We start from the raw sequence: 19626 nt of genomic DNA on the forward strand, positions 1-19626 counted from the left end.
GAAACCAACTCTGACTGTAGATAGAAACCATACAGTGTCCCCAGCCCACTCCATAGAAATGGCACAGAAAGATTTTGTGGTAAAGGCCATCAAAGCCACAGGCCAATCAAGTTAGATGAGCTTATATAAGTTGCTTATACATGGTTTGTTTTTAAATCCAAATGAGTTTCCCTTGAGTCAGGGAGAAAACTAAAGCATGTGAGAAGACTAAGGAAGGAACACACAAGTCTGAGGCGCACTGATGTCATATCAGATCATGTTTTGAGATTACCTGTAAACTGGGCAAATGTCTACCTAAAGCATGGATTGAGGAATTGGTGACCTCTAGTGGCTAGTGGACTGCAACTCCCATAATCCCTACTCATTATCCACTCTGGGTGGAGTGAATGGAGGTTGAAAGCACACAATTTCTGGAGAATCAGAATTGCCCCACCTCTGATCAAAAGGCTGTAGAATTTTAACCTTTTTCTAAGCTGAATGTCTCTGAGCTGAACTACTCAGGAATCCTACTACAGGAAATTTTAGGAAGGAAGGACGGACAGACGGAAGGAAGTTGGCTAGAATAATGCTTAAATGACTCTACCCCATCGGCAAGGGGCAATCACATGATCACAGTACTGCCAGATCTAATGGTATTGATTCATTGCAAAGTCCTATATACTATGCCGGAACCTACTCATGCTTACTTAAGAGTAGGTCCCAGGTAATCATGAGTTCAACGAAATGAGACTTGTTTCCAATTAAGCATGAATCATATAGTGCTACAAATGTTCCAATAGTCTCGTAGATGTAGAACACTATAGAGAGACTGTATTGATCTAATGTTAGCTGGCAAGATGGTACAAATTCATACTGACCCAGCTGTGCAACCTTTTTCTTATCTCCAGGCACAGATATTTTACAGGACATCTACCTGAAGTTCTTCAAACTGTTTTCTTAGACTCTAAACCTGGGACCTTATGCATGCAAAGCATGTGCCCTATTACAGAACAAGTCTTTGTAATTATACGAGTTCTGCTGTGAATTACAGGTAAAAACTGAAGGAAAACAAGATGTGCAAATGAACCTTAGTTCATCAAGCTGCAGAATCAAATGCATACTGCATAACAAATGCCCTACACATTTTTCAATAAACAAGTTATTTTATTACCTATCACAAAATTTAATCAGATCAGAGAGTTCTGTTTTTACAGCTTCTTTGCAAATATATTTTTTCTGTATAAAGCATCTACCAGTAAATTACTTTGCCTCAGTATAATGTTGTCTATGTTAGAAAGTGACCTAGGAATTTAACCACATCAGACTGCCAAGCAATCATATAAAGACAATCTTCTACTGTTGGGTTTGTAAGCACTGGGGCAGTCTGGTGGCCACTTTTCATCCCACGGATGCTTACACATCTCCAAGGGCTGCACTCCTGAAATATGCCCCCCCCCCGGGGGAAAAAAACAAAGAAAAGCATTTGCTATTGAATGTAGCAGCAGACCACTATGCAATAAACCAAATTTAGCTTATTTTCAATACTGTTTGAAACACATTTTTTTCTGCAGCCATCTATCTCAGTGTAGCGATGGGAGGTGGCAGGAGCAGCAGCAGAGGAAGAATACATACAGATGGGAGTACATACAGTCCATGGCCACTTGTTGCTCATCTTTGGACTAGTGCTTATATAGTGCTTATATAATGATGTAGCTTCTCTGAATCTAACACCTTGATTATCATGATTACGATGATGATGATGTTCTATCTATACACTGCCTTTCCACTGAACAGTACTCAAGGTGGCTAACAAAAATTAAGTACCTTGTAAAATATACCATGGCTCTCTTCCATATTAAACAACAGAGGACTACAATAAAACAGTTTCCTTGAGGTTGTCAAGGAGAACATTTCACAAGTTCTGTACACCTTTCGTGTTTTGGGTCTGTCTTGAAATCAGCATCATTATCACTGCTGCTTGACATTCCACTAGAACTACAGTGAGATCATTTGCACGCTGTAAGGTAGTTCATGAAACCTAATTGAAAATCTCTCTGTATTTATCAAAGACAAACAGATGTAGACATATTGCCTCTGGTAATGGAGGCAGCATGTAGCCTTTGGCCTTCAGTAGCTGTGGATAGCTTTCTCCTCCTTTGAAACCATCCAAAGCAATGACCATCTCTACATCTTGTGGTAGTGAATCCCACAGTTTGACAGCAGTGTATGTGCATTGGCCTGGACAGTTTCTTGGACTGCCATTTCCTAACTTGCCCCATTATCATTAATTATCAATTCCTTAACAATAAGCTGTATGTGTGTGTTATATATGTGACTTGACTGTTATTCTTCCCTGACATATAAAGCTACGACCCCACCCCTCTTTCTCTTTCTGTCCTTTCTAAACAGGTGATACCCCTCTATGTTTACATTCCAATCTTGCCTTTCATCCCACCAAGCTTTTGTGATCCCCAACCTTGGAGGGGAAAAGGGCTGTTCAGTGGGCAGGAAGGGAAGGAGTCTGAATTACCCTGAGCCTCTTCCATCTTTCCCTTCCTAAATAAAACACCCCCAAAACAAAGCCCGTCTAGTGAAAACTGTAGGGTGAAAACAAAGATCACCTTCACACTTCTTTCTCTGCATTATGTGAGTTGGTAACTATTTTAAGATAGGCAAGCACCAGAATTCATCATTTGTTTAAATCTGTAGAAATAAACTTGTTTTGTTTTATTGCTAACCTCTGTTGTGAGAGTGGGTGACTAAGAGAAGGAATGCGGCCATCTTTGGAAGCAATCACCCCAGTTAACCTGCGGCAGGTGTGTGTAGAAGCCATGTGGTGGAAGGGCCCTAGAGTGTGAGAAACTGGGTATCTTCTGTGAATCGCAGGTGAAAGACAACCAGATACCCAAGGGGAATATAGTGACCTGGATGTGGGCCCTGAGGATAAAGGCACAGAGACTGAGCAAGGAAATGACACACATGAAAGATGAAGGTGGTTACCAATGGATCCTGCTACTGTTTCCAGAAAGTGAGTGTGTTGGGGGTGGGGGAAACAGCAAGTTGCATCACGGCCCTGCATGTGGAAACCTAATAAACATGCCAGAGAGAACATGAAGACAAACTCCTCGTTTCTGATGTACTAGCTTTCAACTTGCAGGAACATTTTCTACATGAAGGAATTTTCAAACACCCAGCAGACTTAAGATCTAGGAAATTCATTTGTTTTTCCTAAATGTTGGAATCGGTAGTTTGCCTTCATTGGTAAGAACATTAACAAGAATTTAATTGGCATTCTTTTCCACCAATTATATCCACTGCCTTATTCTAAAAGTGTGTGTTTAGGAACTGAGCACAGCTTTAATTGAATTATAACTATGGAAAGTCTTGAGTACTGTGCAGGCTTCATCAGAGATCCAGTTGCTGGGGGAAACCCTACATTTCTCTTTGTCTTGAAGCTGCAAGGTGGCAGCAGGGTTCTGCTAATGTCGTTTTAACAATGAACACAAGCTCCTATATTGCCGTTAGGTGAGCTCATGTCATAGGCTCCCACTCTGAACACTCCCCAAGGTTCTCAACACAATTTTGTTTGACATTTAGTTAAAGACCACCTTTATGATGTAACTGATTTTCTACTCCCTTGGTGGTCACTTAAAAAGGTTTAATTGTTGCTCTTTGAAAGGTCAGTATTAGTAATTCTTTCAAGCCCTTCTCCATAAAGCAAAGTGCTGATTAGCAATACTTTTAGGCATGGTAGGATGTGACTCCAACACCTGCACGCACATGCTGCTGTTCTACAGTATCTGGATACTGACGACTCACCTGAACTATTTCTTTGTGTTTTTAAAATTTTAAATATTTCTAAGCTGCCTTTCAGATCAAGAATGCTTCCAATTCCATAGAGTAAAAAGCATACAATGATAAAAAGTAATAAAATCAAGAAATATCAGCAATAAAACATGTATGCTAGACAGTACTAAAATAGAAAAAATACAGAACAGCCAATGAACATAATCAGGAAAAGGTTAGAGAGACTCCAGGTCATTCTGCAAAGCTTGAAGTTGTCGGGAAAATCCAAATAAATCTTTATAGAAAAAGGTTGCTTATATATGCCTTTGTGATATAAAATCAAACCTGCAGTATCCCCTTTCCTCTTTCCTGGAAAGTACCAGAAATTTCAGCTAGGCTCTTTTTCCCTGGAAAAAGGCCACAACTCCAGAGGCTTTATTATTCATCTGTTCCTTTCAGAGACTGAGGTTTTCTGCCCACCCAGGGCAGTTGCTATATTGGTGCAAATGTTAATCCTTTCTGGAATGCAGTTGTCTGTTGCCTGTTATGGGTTCCTGCTACTTGTTACATTTCTGGACTTCTGTTTTACACATCAATTGAAACTTTGCATCCTCTTCCCTGACTAGATTTTCCTGTTCTTATGAAATTACTTGCTTTTGTATGTCAAAACCCACACCCAGGATCAGTTATGATTCATGTGCCTTACTATTTGCCATTTCAGTACTCTGTTAATCACTGATATTTATTGTAACATTATATTATAACTCATCTGTTTACTCATATTGTTCTGTTTATCCTTGTATTGTCTCTCAAAATATACCTATTCTTCCCTCATCATCGACTCCGCTTCTGTGTGCATGACTCATAGCCTATAAAACATTTTGTATATGCTCAGGGAACTTGTAGTCAGTGGGCATACTGGCTACCTGGCATTGCTAGTTTAGGTTTGTCTCTTCAGAAGGATTAGCTGGGTGTCCTCACCAATAAACCTGCTGAGATTCAAGACAAAGGTGTCTCCCCTGTGGATCTGAGTATACATTCTCCTGTTCTGCTAAACCAGGATTTCCTGACACAGTAATGGGTCTCATAGAGTGACAATCTATTCCAGAGATGAGGGTGTACTACAGAAAAGACACAGCAGCACAATTTCCCAAGTAAATGTGGACACAGTGTCACGACGATGCATGTTCAGGAAGCAAAGCACAGACCAAGGCTCAGCAATGCTGAAGTGGAAAGGAAGCAGTACCTCTAGCTCTTTTTCTGCCTGGCATATCCACCCATTTTCTTCAGGCCAGGGGTAGAGAACATCAGGCCCAGGGGCAAAGTCTGGTGTTCCTGGGGTCATAATCCAGCCCTCTAGAATTTCAGAAGTGGCCATACCCCTTCACCTGGCTTTAACCTCTTCCTGATCAATAACATTTGATGCATTTGAAACATGGTTCTTGAGGAGAGCTTTGTGAATACCTTCGCTGACAGAAAGATGAACAAATGGGGCCTAGATCAAATCAAGCAAGAGCTTTCCCTAGAAGCAAAAAAGGGCAAAACTGAGACTGTCATATGTTGAGCACATCACGAGAAGGCAAAACCTCATGGTTAAGACAATCATGCTCAGGAAAGTTGAGAGCAGAAGAAGAAAAGGAAGACCAACTAGGAGATGGACTGACTCCATAAAGGCAGCTACCCCCTTCAGTTTACACAAGCTAAGCTGGGCTGTCAAAGACAGGACATTCTGGAGGGCTTCCAGTCATAAATTAGAGAAGACTTGATGGCACACAACAACAAAATTTGATAGATTCACGGCTTACTACACCACTGCTGCCTGCTTTCCCCACTGCCCCATTCTTTATTCTTGGAATGTCTCACCGAAGGCTTAGATTTTGGAATGAAGATCTTCAAGCTAAAATACACTGGCAGTGTTTCTGGTGAAGGGGAATACAGCAACTAAAAGAAGAGGGTTTAATAATCAAGAGCAGTTGCTCAGCCTGCTTGGGCTTGACTCCTGTGTAAGAAACTTCTTTAACCAGTACTGTTCTGCCAGTGTGTGCACCTCCAAAGATCACTTCTCTCCTCTCCAAGTCCTGTCGAACATTTAAGTCTTGGGAGACAAGGAAGAATATCTCCATTATTCATGCCATGCGGCTGCCCAGTTGTTGTATTTCCATACTGCCCAGTAGCCAAAGCATATAGGCAGCTTACAGCTGCTTCTTGAAGGAGAAAGCAATTCTCCCCCCCCCCCGCCCCACAGCAACTGGGCAAAGTCTCCACCTCTTTTTTAGATGCAAAACCAGCTGATTGGATCAGTTCCTCTCTGTTGCTTGAAGTCTAAGGGAAGGAAATACTTTTGGAAAATATCCAGTCTGTGTGTCATATGTCATGGGTTTGGATGTGTGTGTGGAGCATGTACACATGAAGAGGCTTGAGATCTTTTTTAGTTCTTCTTTTCAAGGTGCAACATCATCTGAAAATGTACCCCTACTTTCCTTCTAACATTTTTTATTTTATCTGTCCACAGACAAATTAATAATGAACTCCTCACAAAAATTTTGTGCACCACAACCCAGAGCTTTAAGTCCAAAACAAAATATGAAAATATTATAAAGTTCCTGGCTGCTGTTCCTCAGTCTTTGATTTCAGGGGCTGTCATTCAGTTACTGATAGTAACTTGGTTTTGAGATCGATCTCTCTCTCTCTTTCTCTCTCTTTCTAGATAAAGTATTTGGGTACCAATATCACAAATCCTGGTTTTGGATGCACTTGGGATTTTTCTAGCTCTGTATGTAGAAGCAAAACAATGGCAATAATAGGAAAGGTTATATCCAAAAAGCAGACCAAATTTGGACATACCTGACGGAGAGAGATGTCTCCAGGAAATGGAAGGGTCTGGTTTCCCTGTAGCCAAGCAAGCCAGTGTGACATTGTTTCCTTCATTCACCACAATATCATTTGAGATATGACTTATCTTTGGAGAAACTGAAATGAAAGAATAAAAAAGAGTTAATAATTCCCTTAATGTATGAAACCACATTAACCTGATGAATTTAAAAGATGTCAACGTCATATCACTTTGGTCTGCATTAATCCCAAATAACAGCTACCCTTTTCATGCAATTGTATTCTTTGAGTTCAAATTGAAATGCTTGATTTGAGCAGAGGAAATATTATAACAAAGTAGCATTCTTGTAATGCCCCTGATGGGTTTTCTTGTTTCTTTTTGGTGGATGCAACATTCAGGCTGCAATTCTTTATACACGTTCCTGAGAGTCAGTGCTGTTGAACTTGATGGAGGTCCTTTCTGAGCTGTACAGAACTGCACTGTATCAACTGAGGTGGTTTCAAATTTATCAGGATCAAGTGGGTTTCCCTGCATGCTCCATTCCTTTCTTTTATCATGGAGCTCAAGGAAGTTGCATGAGATTTCCAGCTGGTCTCCCATCCAGAAACTGGCCAGACACAGACCTGTTTAGCTTCAACAAGTTGGTTGCCTCATGTGTCTTCAGGCCATGCCCTAGGACTGCTGTGTTTGTAGAATTCATGCACTACACCTAGTGCATTTATTTATTTCTTAACTTCATATTTAATTTCTTTCCCTCATGAACAGTGCAGGATTATTTCCTCATTTTATCTTTATAACAGCAGTGTGAGAGAGGTTAGACAGAGAGATATTTTCTGGTCCAGTCAGCTGCTATGTTTCAAACTCTGCGGGGTCTGAACCTGGGTGTTCCCATCTGCTACCACACTGCTTCTAGAGAGACCTTGTTCTATCAATCATGTCCTTAGTTATTTGTGTTAGTTCAATCAATTTATTTCAATACCATTATTCTGAAATCTGAGATTCACTGTAGGTTTTCTACAGTCTAAGATATGAGGCTGTGACATGAACAACTGCTTGTTCATTTACTATTGCATATACATTTCCGCCACAAAAGATCACAAAGCAGTTGAATAGTAGTAAGTAAAAACAAGCATGAAACTAATGACAAAGTTCTGCAAGTCAAGTCATTTAGAATCACAAAAAAGAATCCAGCATTTAGTTGCCAGAGGCCTGTGCTCATAGGAAGACCTCAATTAGTATCCAGGAAACTACAAAGGAGCTCTTTGCTTGGGTTTTATGTGGGCAAGCATCTCATACAGTGTGTATTACAATAAATAAGTCCCTACTCCTTGTGAACAAACACTGATAGTAGTCCACTTTCTTGCTGGTCTCCACAGTTAAATTGGCCCTAAGTCTTATTAGGAATAAACTTTTTCAGGTCATTTATAGTTTTTTACTGTGAAACTCTTTATTTCTTTTAAACAAAACCTTCTACACCAGCTACATTATTACAAGAGATCTTACTGTGATGACTGATTTATAAAAGTTTGTACTGTTAGGAACCCAAATGTCAGTTCTACCTGATGAATCACTAATGAATCTTCTAGGCCCTGAACAGTCTTACTTCCATTTTGGTTTCTTCTGAGATCCCATTTCCTTAGCCTGTGACACTTAGCCTCTTTTCTGCTGTCCCCAGACTTGTCCTCTACCATGTCTACATGCCATAGTACCTGGCTTATCTTCCCATCTCTCTGCTTTATGCATCATACCTTCCACATAGAAATCCATATACTATGTCTTGTATGAATCATGGCAAACTGTTGGTTCAAGTTATAGAAATGATATGTGTCAGGTCAGACTGGTCAAACAGCTCTATAAAAATTACATGGAAATAATTCTAACCACCTTTCTTTCACAAGAACTGTGGCAAGACTGCACAAACACATACCAATCAATTCAAGGCAGACTTGCAGGATGGAAAAGAGAGCATGGAATGCTTATTGAACTTGGTCTAGAGACATCACACACCTAGCATGGGATCCTTGAAAAGTCACATTTCAACACTTTCTTTTCTTAAACAAACAACCAAACAAACTACACCAGGTATAAAAAAACCCCCTCTGTTCCTCAGTAGATAGGAGGTGAATTGCTCCAGACTGTTTCCCAGATATGGGAGTAGGATTTGACAAACATTTCCTGTTTATTTGTACAAAACAAATTGTTTACATGTGACCACAATTTCAGTGATTGATTTTTTCCTGAGGAGACTAACATTTCAAGTGCAGCATAAGAACAAATGACACAGTAAACACTCAGAGGTACCAAGCTGCGCAACACCACATTTATTCCTACTGAAGCCCTTAGGAGACCAGAGTCTAGATTGTTGCCAGGTTGAAGCAGTCACATAAGTGCCTTTGTCATATACAAATGTAAGGCTATGTCTTCTTTTCTGCTGCCTTCACTCCATGCTTTCACCACAAGTCACAGTGGAATCTCCATGTTTAGAGGCAGTTTGCTTCTGAGTACCAGTCTCTGGAAGTATGAACAACAGGAAAGAGCTGTTGACATCATGCCCGGTTTCTCAGATTGCTGAGATCATTCACCTTGCCACTGAAAGGAGCAAAATGCTGGTTGGCCATTGGTGTGATGCAGCAAGGCTCTTGTTATGATTACAGCATTTCCCCCATGCAGATCTCTGGTTTTGTGACTCCAAATGCTCCACTTCCATCAAACACTTCAGCTGCTCTCCAGCAACTCCCATCCACCACCCCAGCATTGCACTCATATACAGAGCAGGAATACGGAGTGGGAAATAGAAGCAGGCAGAAGAGAAAGAGAGACAAAGAATGGAAGACCAGGGAGCAGAGATTCAAATTATGTTGGATGGTATTATACTCCTTTGCTAAGCTGGCAAGGTCCTGGCCTGCAGCTGGATGGGTGACCATATGTGGAAGCAGAGCAGTGGCTTGGTCTCAATGGCCTTATAGGTCCCCACCAACTCTACTTCTGTATTGTTCTGTTCCGTTCTATTCCCTTTGAAGACTCAGGTTCACAGATGTGTACTTGCATTTGGCACTAAACCTTGATATTCAGGTTTTGGCAGTAGCTAACAGGGCATTTGCACAGCTTCGGACAGTTTGCCAAATAACCTTTTCCTAGACATTTATGATTTAGCCATGGCAACGCATGCCTTAGCTACATCTCATTTGGACTGTGGTAGCACACTCAATGTGTGGCTGCCTTTGGAAAATGTTCAACTGGACCAGAATGCTGTAGAGGCTCTGCTGAGCTGGGACCAGTTACAGGGAGCACGTGACAACAGCTTTGCTGTATACTGGTCTCTTTTCAGGCACAATTCAAAGTGCTGCCTATGACCAGTAAAACCCTCCATGACTTTAAATCAGGCTGCGTGAAAGACTGAATTCTCTCTCATAAGCCACCTTAGGCTTTAGCACCCTTGGGAAGAGCCTGTCTTTCCATCTTGCCAAAGCTGGAGGAACATTTGGCACATAGCACAGAGCCTGCCTCTCTGGAAGCTGCACCCAGGCTGTGGAACACCCTGCCAAGGAAGGCTGTGTTAGCTTCATCTCTGCAGCCCTCCTGCTGCTATGCAAAGTAATTTTTATTCAGACAGGCTTTGAGTCTACTCTGACTGCTGAATTTTTCACCAGCTGGAGTTCTTAGTCACTCTGATTGATAGACAGATTGATGCATTGATTGATTGATTGCACATTGTATCACCTTTACACTCAAACAGGCAGCAAACAATAATAAAATAGAGAGAAAAATACAACACTATATTTAAAATATAACAACGCATCTATTACAGCTTAAAAACCTATTAATCATCCAAAAAATAATTGAACAGCACCAACCAGTTAAAACCTGCTCTGGCAGAGAAGTCAGCATAACTCTAGAAGTGCAGACAGAGAAAATGAAAACATGCATTCAGCATGAGCTTTGGGAAAAAGCAGATGCTGCAAGGCATATGTTCTCTAAGTGATGCAAATCAAAAGCACAGGAGAAATATGTTGAATATCCTGTGGACAGAGCAGACACAAGCCTTTGACTGTTTTGTTAGATTTTTGCTATGAGAGAAAACTTTTCTTGCCTTGTCTGAAAAAAAAAAAAATCACAGCAGATGCACAAATCACAACCTGTATTAGAAACACAACTGATACAAACTCATTGCAGGAAAATTTCCTTCTGTCTGAAGCAATTGTGCATGCCACTCACGTACTAAAACTGAACTAGTAACATGTATATTCTTGAGTTTTCATATTGCAAAGGGATTGATTCCACTATATCATGTATCCAGCGGGAAGAAAGGCCTCATTATCTGTTGATATGCTAAGCTCAACACCTGGCCACAACAGAACCAAATATTCTGTTTTATAACTAACATCCCATTCCAATTTAAACAAGATACTTACAAATTCACTCATGCATCCAAAGATTGGAAATTGTAATTTAGATCACAATATTCAGAGTTTTACATATTATGCTCACTTATACCTGGCAGAAAAAGGGCAGAAGCAAAGCACTGGGTTTTTGACAGTTCCAAGCAGTGCCAACCCATTTCCAGCTGAGGTCAAGTAAAGCAGCTTTTCTAGAGTTTAGCCTGGTGGTTCTTTATTATTTTAAATGTTCCCTCCCTATTTAAAACAATTGGTGGAGAAATTAGCTGCGATCTGGCATAGCTATGAGGTCCAGTCTTGGGGCTTCTCAAGGAAATAAGGAAGCTTTGTATCCATAAGATAGGAAGGTGTTTTTGGAGCCCACTTCTGGCAGAAGCACCATTGGGAGATATTTAATTCACCTAAGGAACTTTCTTTAGGTGTAACTGGGGCTTCCCCATTTGGGGACACATGTTCCCTCTTTTAACAGAACTCTTTATTACTGTTGGAGAGATATCTGCACTCCATCCTAAACCTCTTGATCATGCATATTTGGAGATTCAGATGCCACTCTTAACCTTTATGCAACCACATTTTCCTTTAGTTTCTTAGCCACAATATTCTTCCTTTGTATATGTGGGAACATTGATGCTTGGGACACCTAGGGGCCACTGGCCACCCAGCTCTGTTCAAAGATATCTTTCTCTTCTATAGGCTTTAATCAGATTAGAGAAAATGATGGGGTGGTATAGGTGGTGGATTTGGCTGAATGATGAGAAAGATTGCTAGATGAAATACGCTGAATGGCATACAAATTGGAGGACAATCGTTGCTGAGATAACACACATGTTGGCAAGAAAAGGGGAAAGCTGAGTAATTCCATGTTTATGAATAAATATGACTAGGTGTGGTTTACAATTGATCAATTCTGTTTCAAAAGAACTAATAGCACTGTTATAATGTATAGCAGGCCTGGTGTAACGATGCAGCAATAAGCAGATCAGTATATTTTATGGTCCATGCCATTTTATACACATTCATGTATAAATCTATTTCATCTCATTTCTGCATTAATGTGTTAATTAAAACAGACACAAAATATGTTTAATGACATATTTAAATATGCATGTTTATAGCATGATCCTATTTATGGCAACACAATAGTTAGTCCCATTAAGTTCAATGGGCCAAGCTCTAAGATAAGCATAATATGCTTTCCACCTTTTTAAAAAAAAGACTGAATTTTTATATACATGTTTTCTAAATATGTAATATAAAATACATATTTCTAAATGTAAGTTAAAATATGTACCCTAAATGTTTTTTTTTTTTTCAGCAAGAAGAACTGAAACAGAACATTTAGAAAGACCACCTTTAGTTCTATTAATCTAGGAGTTTCAGATCAGGTTAATTCATGAAAGCATTAGTAAAGGTCAAATTCTGCATGCATTCCTAAATTAGAGTGCTTCAATACTTCAGTACTTACAATGCTGGTTTTACTTTTGGTTCACCATACACAATATCACACCTCTCCATTTGAATTATACTTTACAATAGGTTAATTGGCAGAATTACAACTTCAGAGTTTAAGAACGTTATGAGTTAACAAAGACAAGGATAGCACTGACCCCTGCTTCTTTTCTGTTGAGTTAAAGAACTAGGGCTGAAAGACAGTGTGCACATATATGGAAAGTAAGCTGTAAGTTACTGCATTATGTAAACACTGTAGAACAGCAATGGAAGAAGGCAAATCTTCAGATGTGAAAGACTTCAATGTCCAGAATCCTCCTGCCAGCTGGGCAGATAGTAAAGAATGCTGAGGGTTGAAGCACTTGGAGCATTACTTACTGCTCGCTGTGCTGTAAAACATAGTATTTACTGCTGTGTAAGTAATGGAAGAACTTAACAGCATTCTTGTGGTAGCATTTGGGGAGTCATAGGATGCTGTAGATATCTCCATAGCCATAGACAGAGCTACAACAGAGAGCAGGAGATCTGATTATGGATCTTCCTCAGCATACACACCAATTATCTACCCTTCTAGGCACTGTGGAAATATCCCTTTCAGTTTTCCTGCTATGACATCCAAAGAGCAAAGGGAGTTAATGAGGTGAAGAGAAAGGAGAGAATGTTCCAGCCTTCACCTTCAGGAAGGAAGGATAGCTAGACAATCCTCTGAGTCTAAGTAAAAATGTGCATTTAGAAAGGGATCAGAAATTTAAAAGCCTCTGCAGTTCCTTCTGCCTGCTTACAACAGACAAAGGGCTCCCAGATCAGAGCCTGCTGTCTATTGAGCTTCCATCCTGATGAAGTGCACTCCAATTTATAATTTCCATGTTCACAGAGTGCAGATTACAAGAAGGAGTGCCAGATGTCTCAAACCCATGCAGTCTTGTGATTTATATCCATTGCTAGCAGTATGGATGCACTGCTCAGATATATTTTGAGCCTCTGAGTCCTGCTGGCAATACTGGCTCCCTTTGTCCTGAAGTTGGTCAAAGTACCCATGGTGCATCCTTGGCTGCTGCCTACTTGGTTTCTGGGCCACAGCAAAGTATACTTTTGTGGGGACAGGAATGACAGGAAGCCTATTAGCCTTGCAGACTGAACAGTCTGTTTTTAGGGTGTACCATTTTTGTCTGCTCCACCTTGGTCAGGGGCAGAATTCTTTCTGCAAAACAATCTTGTAAAATAATTTGGGCAACCCTCATTCCATTCCTACCAGTGACAAATTTAAATCTTGTCCTGAAGGGTGGTAGGTGGGTATGTGAGGGACATACCCTTGATTTGCTTCATGTACTGTCTTTTTAAAAGAATCATTTTAAAATGAGTGTTCTTAGATGTGTGCCTAAGAATGATTAAGTCTGCCTCAGTTCTCCCTTTTTCATTTTTAAATTAACAGAGAGAACCTTTGAAACCAGCTTGGGGTGGCAGAGAGAAGCTGAAAGAAAAATATCCAGCTTTTCAATTTCCCAGAACAGCCAAGTATAATATTACTCTGCCTTGCAGTTTGAAATGAGTTTGTACATTTCCCCAAAATAGAAACATATTTCAAAATATGTCACCATCTAACCCTCAAAGGCAATAATCCACTCTTAATACAGTTCATTTAACGACCTCAAACAGAATGCATACATTGCAGAGCATTCTCAAGATTAGAAACACACAGAAGTATTATTTTCACATAAAAGGATAATTTATTAATCAGATTCTCCCTGAAATGAATCCATTACTCTAATTCATTCTGCAAAAATCTATTCTATGGCAAAGAAGAGACTGAACAGCTGTGACCTATATAGTCCAAAATGGACTAAACTATATCAATGTAGAGTTTTTCAAGCTCTTATATTTAAATACAAAACCTTGATGTTAAATATCATTTTCTGTGGGGAAATAAATAGGGGAACTATGAATGTCTGAAGGACAGTTCTTCATACTTAACACCGACATTTTCTAAAATAATCTTTTTAAGACATGAGGCAGCAATCTGCAATTTACTGGTGAATAAACTTTCCCTTGCAAGTCAGTTAAAGTAATCAACTCCTGTGCATATTATATGGAACTGGGTGGTTTTTTCCATCAGTAAGTACAGTATCCCCTGGGCCAGGGGTAGGCAACCTCTTTCGCTCTGTGGGGAAAATGGACATTTGAGAAATTGTCCTGGACAGCATTATGACAAAATGGCTGCCGTGGGAGCCATTTTTCTGTCACAAAGGACTTTAATCTGCCCAAAAGAATGAGCCCAAAAGTAAGATACAAGCACCAGCGTACTAAACAAGTAATTTGAAACAGAATTCTATTTCACAATGGTATACTTCCAAAAATTCTCCAAAATTGTGTCAACAACTTTCAAAGAGGTAGGGAACAAAAGAGTTCAGTGCAATGCAATGGTTGCATATTCGTGGAGACTGTAGATGTACAGTATATCACAGAAGTGAGTACACCCCTCACATTTTGTAAATTTTTATTATATCTTTTCATGTGACAACCCTGAAGAAATGACACTTTGCTACAATGTAAAGTGGTGAGTATACAGCTTGTATAACAGTGTAAATTTGCTGTCCCCTCAAAATAACTCAACATACAGCCATTAATGTCAAAACCGCTGGCAACAAAAGTGAGTAGACCCGTAAGTGAAACTGTCCAAATTGGGCCCAAAGTGTCAATATTTTGTGTGGCCACCATTATTTTCCAGCACTGCCTGAACCCTCTTAGGCGTGGAGTTCACCAGAGCTTCACAGGTTGCCACTGGAGTCCTCTTCCACTCCTCCATGATGACATCACGGAGCTGGTGGATGTTAAGAGACCTTGTGCTCCTCCACCTTCCGTTTCAGGATGTCCCACAGATGCTCAATAGGGTTTAGGTCTGGAGACATGCTTGGCCAGTCCATCACCTTTACCCTCAGCTTCTTTAGCTAGGCAGTGGTCATCTTGGAGGTGTGTTTGGGATCATTATCATGTTGGAATACCGCCCTGCGGCCCAGTCTCCAAAGGGAGGGGATCACACTCTGCTTCAGTGTGTCACAGTACATGTTGGGATTCATGGTTCCCTCAATGAACTGTAGCTCCCCGGTGCCAGCAGCACTCATGCAGCCCCAGACCATGACACTCCCACCACCATGCTTGACTGTAGGCAAGACACACTTGTCTTTGCACTCCTTACCTGGTTGTCACCACACACGATTGACACCATCTGAACCAAATAAGTTTATCTTGGTCTCATCAGACCACAGGACATGGTTCCACTAATCCATGTCCTTAGTCTGTTTGTCTTCAGCAAACTGTTTGTGGGCTTGTTGTGCATCATCTTTAGAAGAGGCTTCCTTCTGGGACGACAGCCCCGCAGATCAATTTGATGCAGTGTGTGGCGTATGGTCTGAGCACTGACAGGCTGACCCACCACCTCTTCAACCTCTGCAGCAATGCTGGCAGCACTCATACATCTATTTCCCAGAGCCAACCTCTGGATATGACACTGAGCACGTGCACTCAACTTCTTTGGTCGACCATGGCGAGGCCTGTTCTGAGTGGAACCTGTGCTGCAGCTCAGTTTCAGGGTCTTGGCAATCTTCTTATAGCCTAGGCCATCTTTATGTAGAGCAACAATTCTTTTTTTCAGATCCTCAGAGAGTTCTTTGCCACGAGGTGCCATGTTGAACTTCCAGTGACCAGTATGAGAGAGTGAGAGTGATAACACCAAATTTAACACACCTGCTCCCCATTCACACCCGAGACCTTGTAACATTAACGAGTCACATGACACTGGGGAGGGAAAATGACTAATAATGCCCAATTTGGACAGTTTCACTTAGGGGTGTACTCACTTTTGTTGCCAGCGGTTTAGACATTAATGACCATGTGCTGCGTTATTTTGAGGGGACAGCAAATTTACACTATTATACAAGCTGTATACTCACCTCTTTACATTGTAGCAAAGTGTCATTTCTTCATTGTTGTCACATGAAAAGATATAATAAAATATTTACAAAATGTGAGGGGTGTACTTACTTCTGTGATATACTGTAAGTAATAGAATGAAAAAAAAAATGACTTCGGTCAGTCAGAAAATAAGATAGCCTTTGGACTAATAAAGTGGAATGTAAGTTTAAATGCAAAATAAACAAATAATTAAATAAATCAATAAATTAAGCCCCTCAAAATTACTGTAAAACATTTAACATTTCCTATACTTACTTGTAAAGGAGCATGGACATAAGAATTGTGTTGAGGCTTTTCTAGAAGATGCTTCACAGGGCTGATTCAACCTACATCACTTCTTGTTCTTAAGGTGTTTTTAAGGCTGGCTGAAATCCCATATAATGTTTACCTGAGAGCCAGTTCCATCAAACCCAACATGGGATGCAAACATCTGTAGAATATCACACTGTAAAACAATGCTGAGGCATTTGAAATGTGCACCTAAATCCTATGTTAGGTTTGCTGGCTGAGGACTCTGTATCCAGATGAGATTTTTGTAGCTGCAGTAGCTGGAAAGATTCAAAAATAAATATTATGAGATTCCCAGGTGATGTAAATTGAAGCCCATATATGGCAGGAAACAACTATTTTAATCTTAGTCATTTGAGCATCTGGATATTTGTGTTCACTCCCTCATGAAAAGAATCCATTATTCTACCACAGGTTCATGGAGATGCTGCACTGCACAAGAATGTATTTTCATTTTCTTATAGGCAGGATTTTGTTTATTTATTTGTTTATTTTAAATGCAATGATGAAGGGCTATTCTGGAGCAGCCTTTGGCAGGTTGTGCAGAGGTATTCATTCTTGTGTAACTGGTCTCTCAGCAGCTTAATTCCTTCATATACCTTATAACCCTGCCTGGTAAATGTGTTTATGCACTTCTTTTTGTGTATCATTAACAAACAAAGAAGGCAAGATAGTCCCAAACGACAGAATTCAAGGTTGGATTGCAGAGCTACCTACAACTCTACCTAATGATTGTGTTCCAATGTTTAAAATGTTCTTTGACATTAGAGCAACAACAGCAGTGCTATCCCAAGGCAAGATGCAAACAGAAATACCTTACAATATACAAATAGCAGCCATAACATCATAGAGATGTAAGAGAAGACAAAAAGGGCCAGACTGTGGTAAGTATCAAATTTTGCTTGGGCAAGTGAAAAATACATGTTTCACAAATACCAAATAAGTCTGAAAAGGTAGAGCACTAGCCTCAAGAAAGGATATGGTCAGAACATTGTGTAGTCTTAAGCAAACAGGATTAGGATTATCTTTTATCTGGCTGGTAGCAGAAACTTACTCTCTTTCAATATCTATTTTCAATTCAGATGGGTGCACTGGTGTAGAAAGGAAAGCCCTAAGTGCTCCCATAATGAGTCTAACCAATTCTCTATGTCTGAGAGCTGCTCTCAATTCTGTACAGAGCATACCACCACTAGCAGCATAGGTGTGATCCTCACAGCATGCTTATTATTCCCAGTATATGGTGTGAATGATTTTTCATGCTTCTTCATACAATATCTACTCCATGTTGTGCTAGTTTCAAAAGGTTCTACTTCCTTCTCTCAGACCAGCAAACAACTTGTTCCAATCCACACGAAATAGATCATTCTGATGGTAGATTATGTATGTATCCACTGGCATTTCTCTCAAGCAGACCAGCCTACGAAGACCATTACAACCAGTAAAAAACAGATGAAGTCTAATTTAAATGAGATCCTTGAATCTACAAGGCTTAAACTCATGTGCATGTCTCTGCCATAGCCCTGTGCTAGAAACCTATTTCTGTAACTACTGATCCCTTGAATATGAGGACCCATGGCTCAGTGATAGAGCACCTGCTTTGCTTGCAGAGTATCCCAGTTTTGATGTTCAGGCAAACTAGGAAAAAAAGTGTCTCCCAGTCAGAGTCAGCAGTACTGAGCTAGATGGGAGAATGTAAGGTAACGTCCTATGTTCATTAGATGGGAAAACAAGAAGCTACTTTAGTGAATTTTCCTCCCCTTTAGGAAATCTGATCCATGTTCTGGCTTCTTTCCCAGATATAAGCTTCAACAACTGAGAAGCCACCTTGGATTGGCAGTATTGCGTTCCATATTCCCACACTACTGTTTGATTTTCTGCTGGTGTTGCTGGTATTTTTCTCATCACTCCCCTTCCACCACCGTGCTGTTTAACTCCTGCTGTCCAAACAATTTTATAACTAAAACTCTCGTTTGAAGAAGAGCAGGAACAAGTTTCTAACAAAGGCCAGTAAAAGTCCTTTTGACTCCCAGATGAGACAACTTACCCCTGCCATCTTGCCAGCCTCTGTTGTGCTACTATACACCATTCCCTTAACTTTCTTTCTGTACCATGCAGCTGGAGGAAGCAACTTCCTAGACCTCATAAGGTCCAACTGAGCTGTTGTACGAGCTATACTGGCTCTTACTAAAAGTAACAGAAGGCCAGTAGATGTTCTAAACAGGTCCATTGGCTGCTGAGTTTGTGTGGCACTATGACTCCAAGAAAGCAACTGGCTGGGCTCTTTGGGCAGGCGGAAGGCTTCCTAGTTGGGGCAGGGAGTAAGGAACAGTGCAATTTGCTGCCCCTCCACCTCTATCACCTGATGAAGACGCCTGAGCCTGCATAATAGTAGGACCAGCCCTGTAGCTCTTTGACTTTGAGTAATGCCCAGGTAGAATCAGTCCCATCATTTCCAGCCATGGCAACAGTATGCTGATGGCATTATGTTTTGATCCTTGGGCCCTGTGAGACCCAATTTGTCAGGTACAATTTAGGGACCATTTCATGATCTGTGTTAGTCATTTATTTGTAAGCCTATTTCATTGCAATCATGCTTTAATGTATGGTTTTTTAAAATCCACAGGAATATTTGAAAGGTTGATTGCTTTTCCATACATAATAGGCATTCATAAATATATTCTATCCAAAAGTACATATCTCTGAATACAGTTGATCCCAAAATACACAAAACACATTTTTAGTATGATTTTCAATCTGAGAGTGGCTCTTTAACATTCGGAGAAGCAAAATCAAGAAATGTATACATAAATAGGCATTGCAAGGCAAACTTCAAAAGGCTCCCATTCACATGACCCCATGATGTCTGGATGGGACTGTGTGTTCATTATTAAGCCACGGCAATAAAATGCAAACTTTATCTATTTT

The 19626-nt window shown here is 40.3% G+C and overlaps 1 protein-coding gene across 2 annotated transcripts in view; it reads right to left on the minus strand.

The window, feature by feature from the left end:
* NEGR1 (neuronal growth regulator 1) overlaps positions 1-19626 on the minus strand; it is a 622087-nt gene that overhangs the window by 190847 nt on the left and 411614 nt on the right. For both annotated transcript variants that reach the window (XM_044440795.1, XM_044440784.1), the window contains exon 3: positions 6610-6735. In XM_044440795.1, coding sequence (XP_044296730.1) covers positions 6610-6735 — 126 coding nt within the window. The remainder of the gene's footprint in view (positions 1-6609; positions 6736-19626) is intronic.

This window comes from Varanus komodoensis, unplaced genomic scaffold (assembly GCF_004798865.1).
Source record: "Varanus komodoensis strain SLA01 unplaced genomic scaffold, ASM479886v1 scaffold1, whole genome shotgun sequence".
Classification (NCBI taxonomy): Eukaryota; Metazoa; Chordata; class Lepidosauria; order Squamata; family Varanidae; genus Varanus; species Varanus komodoensis.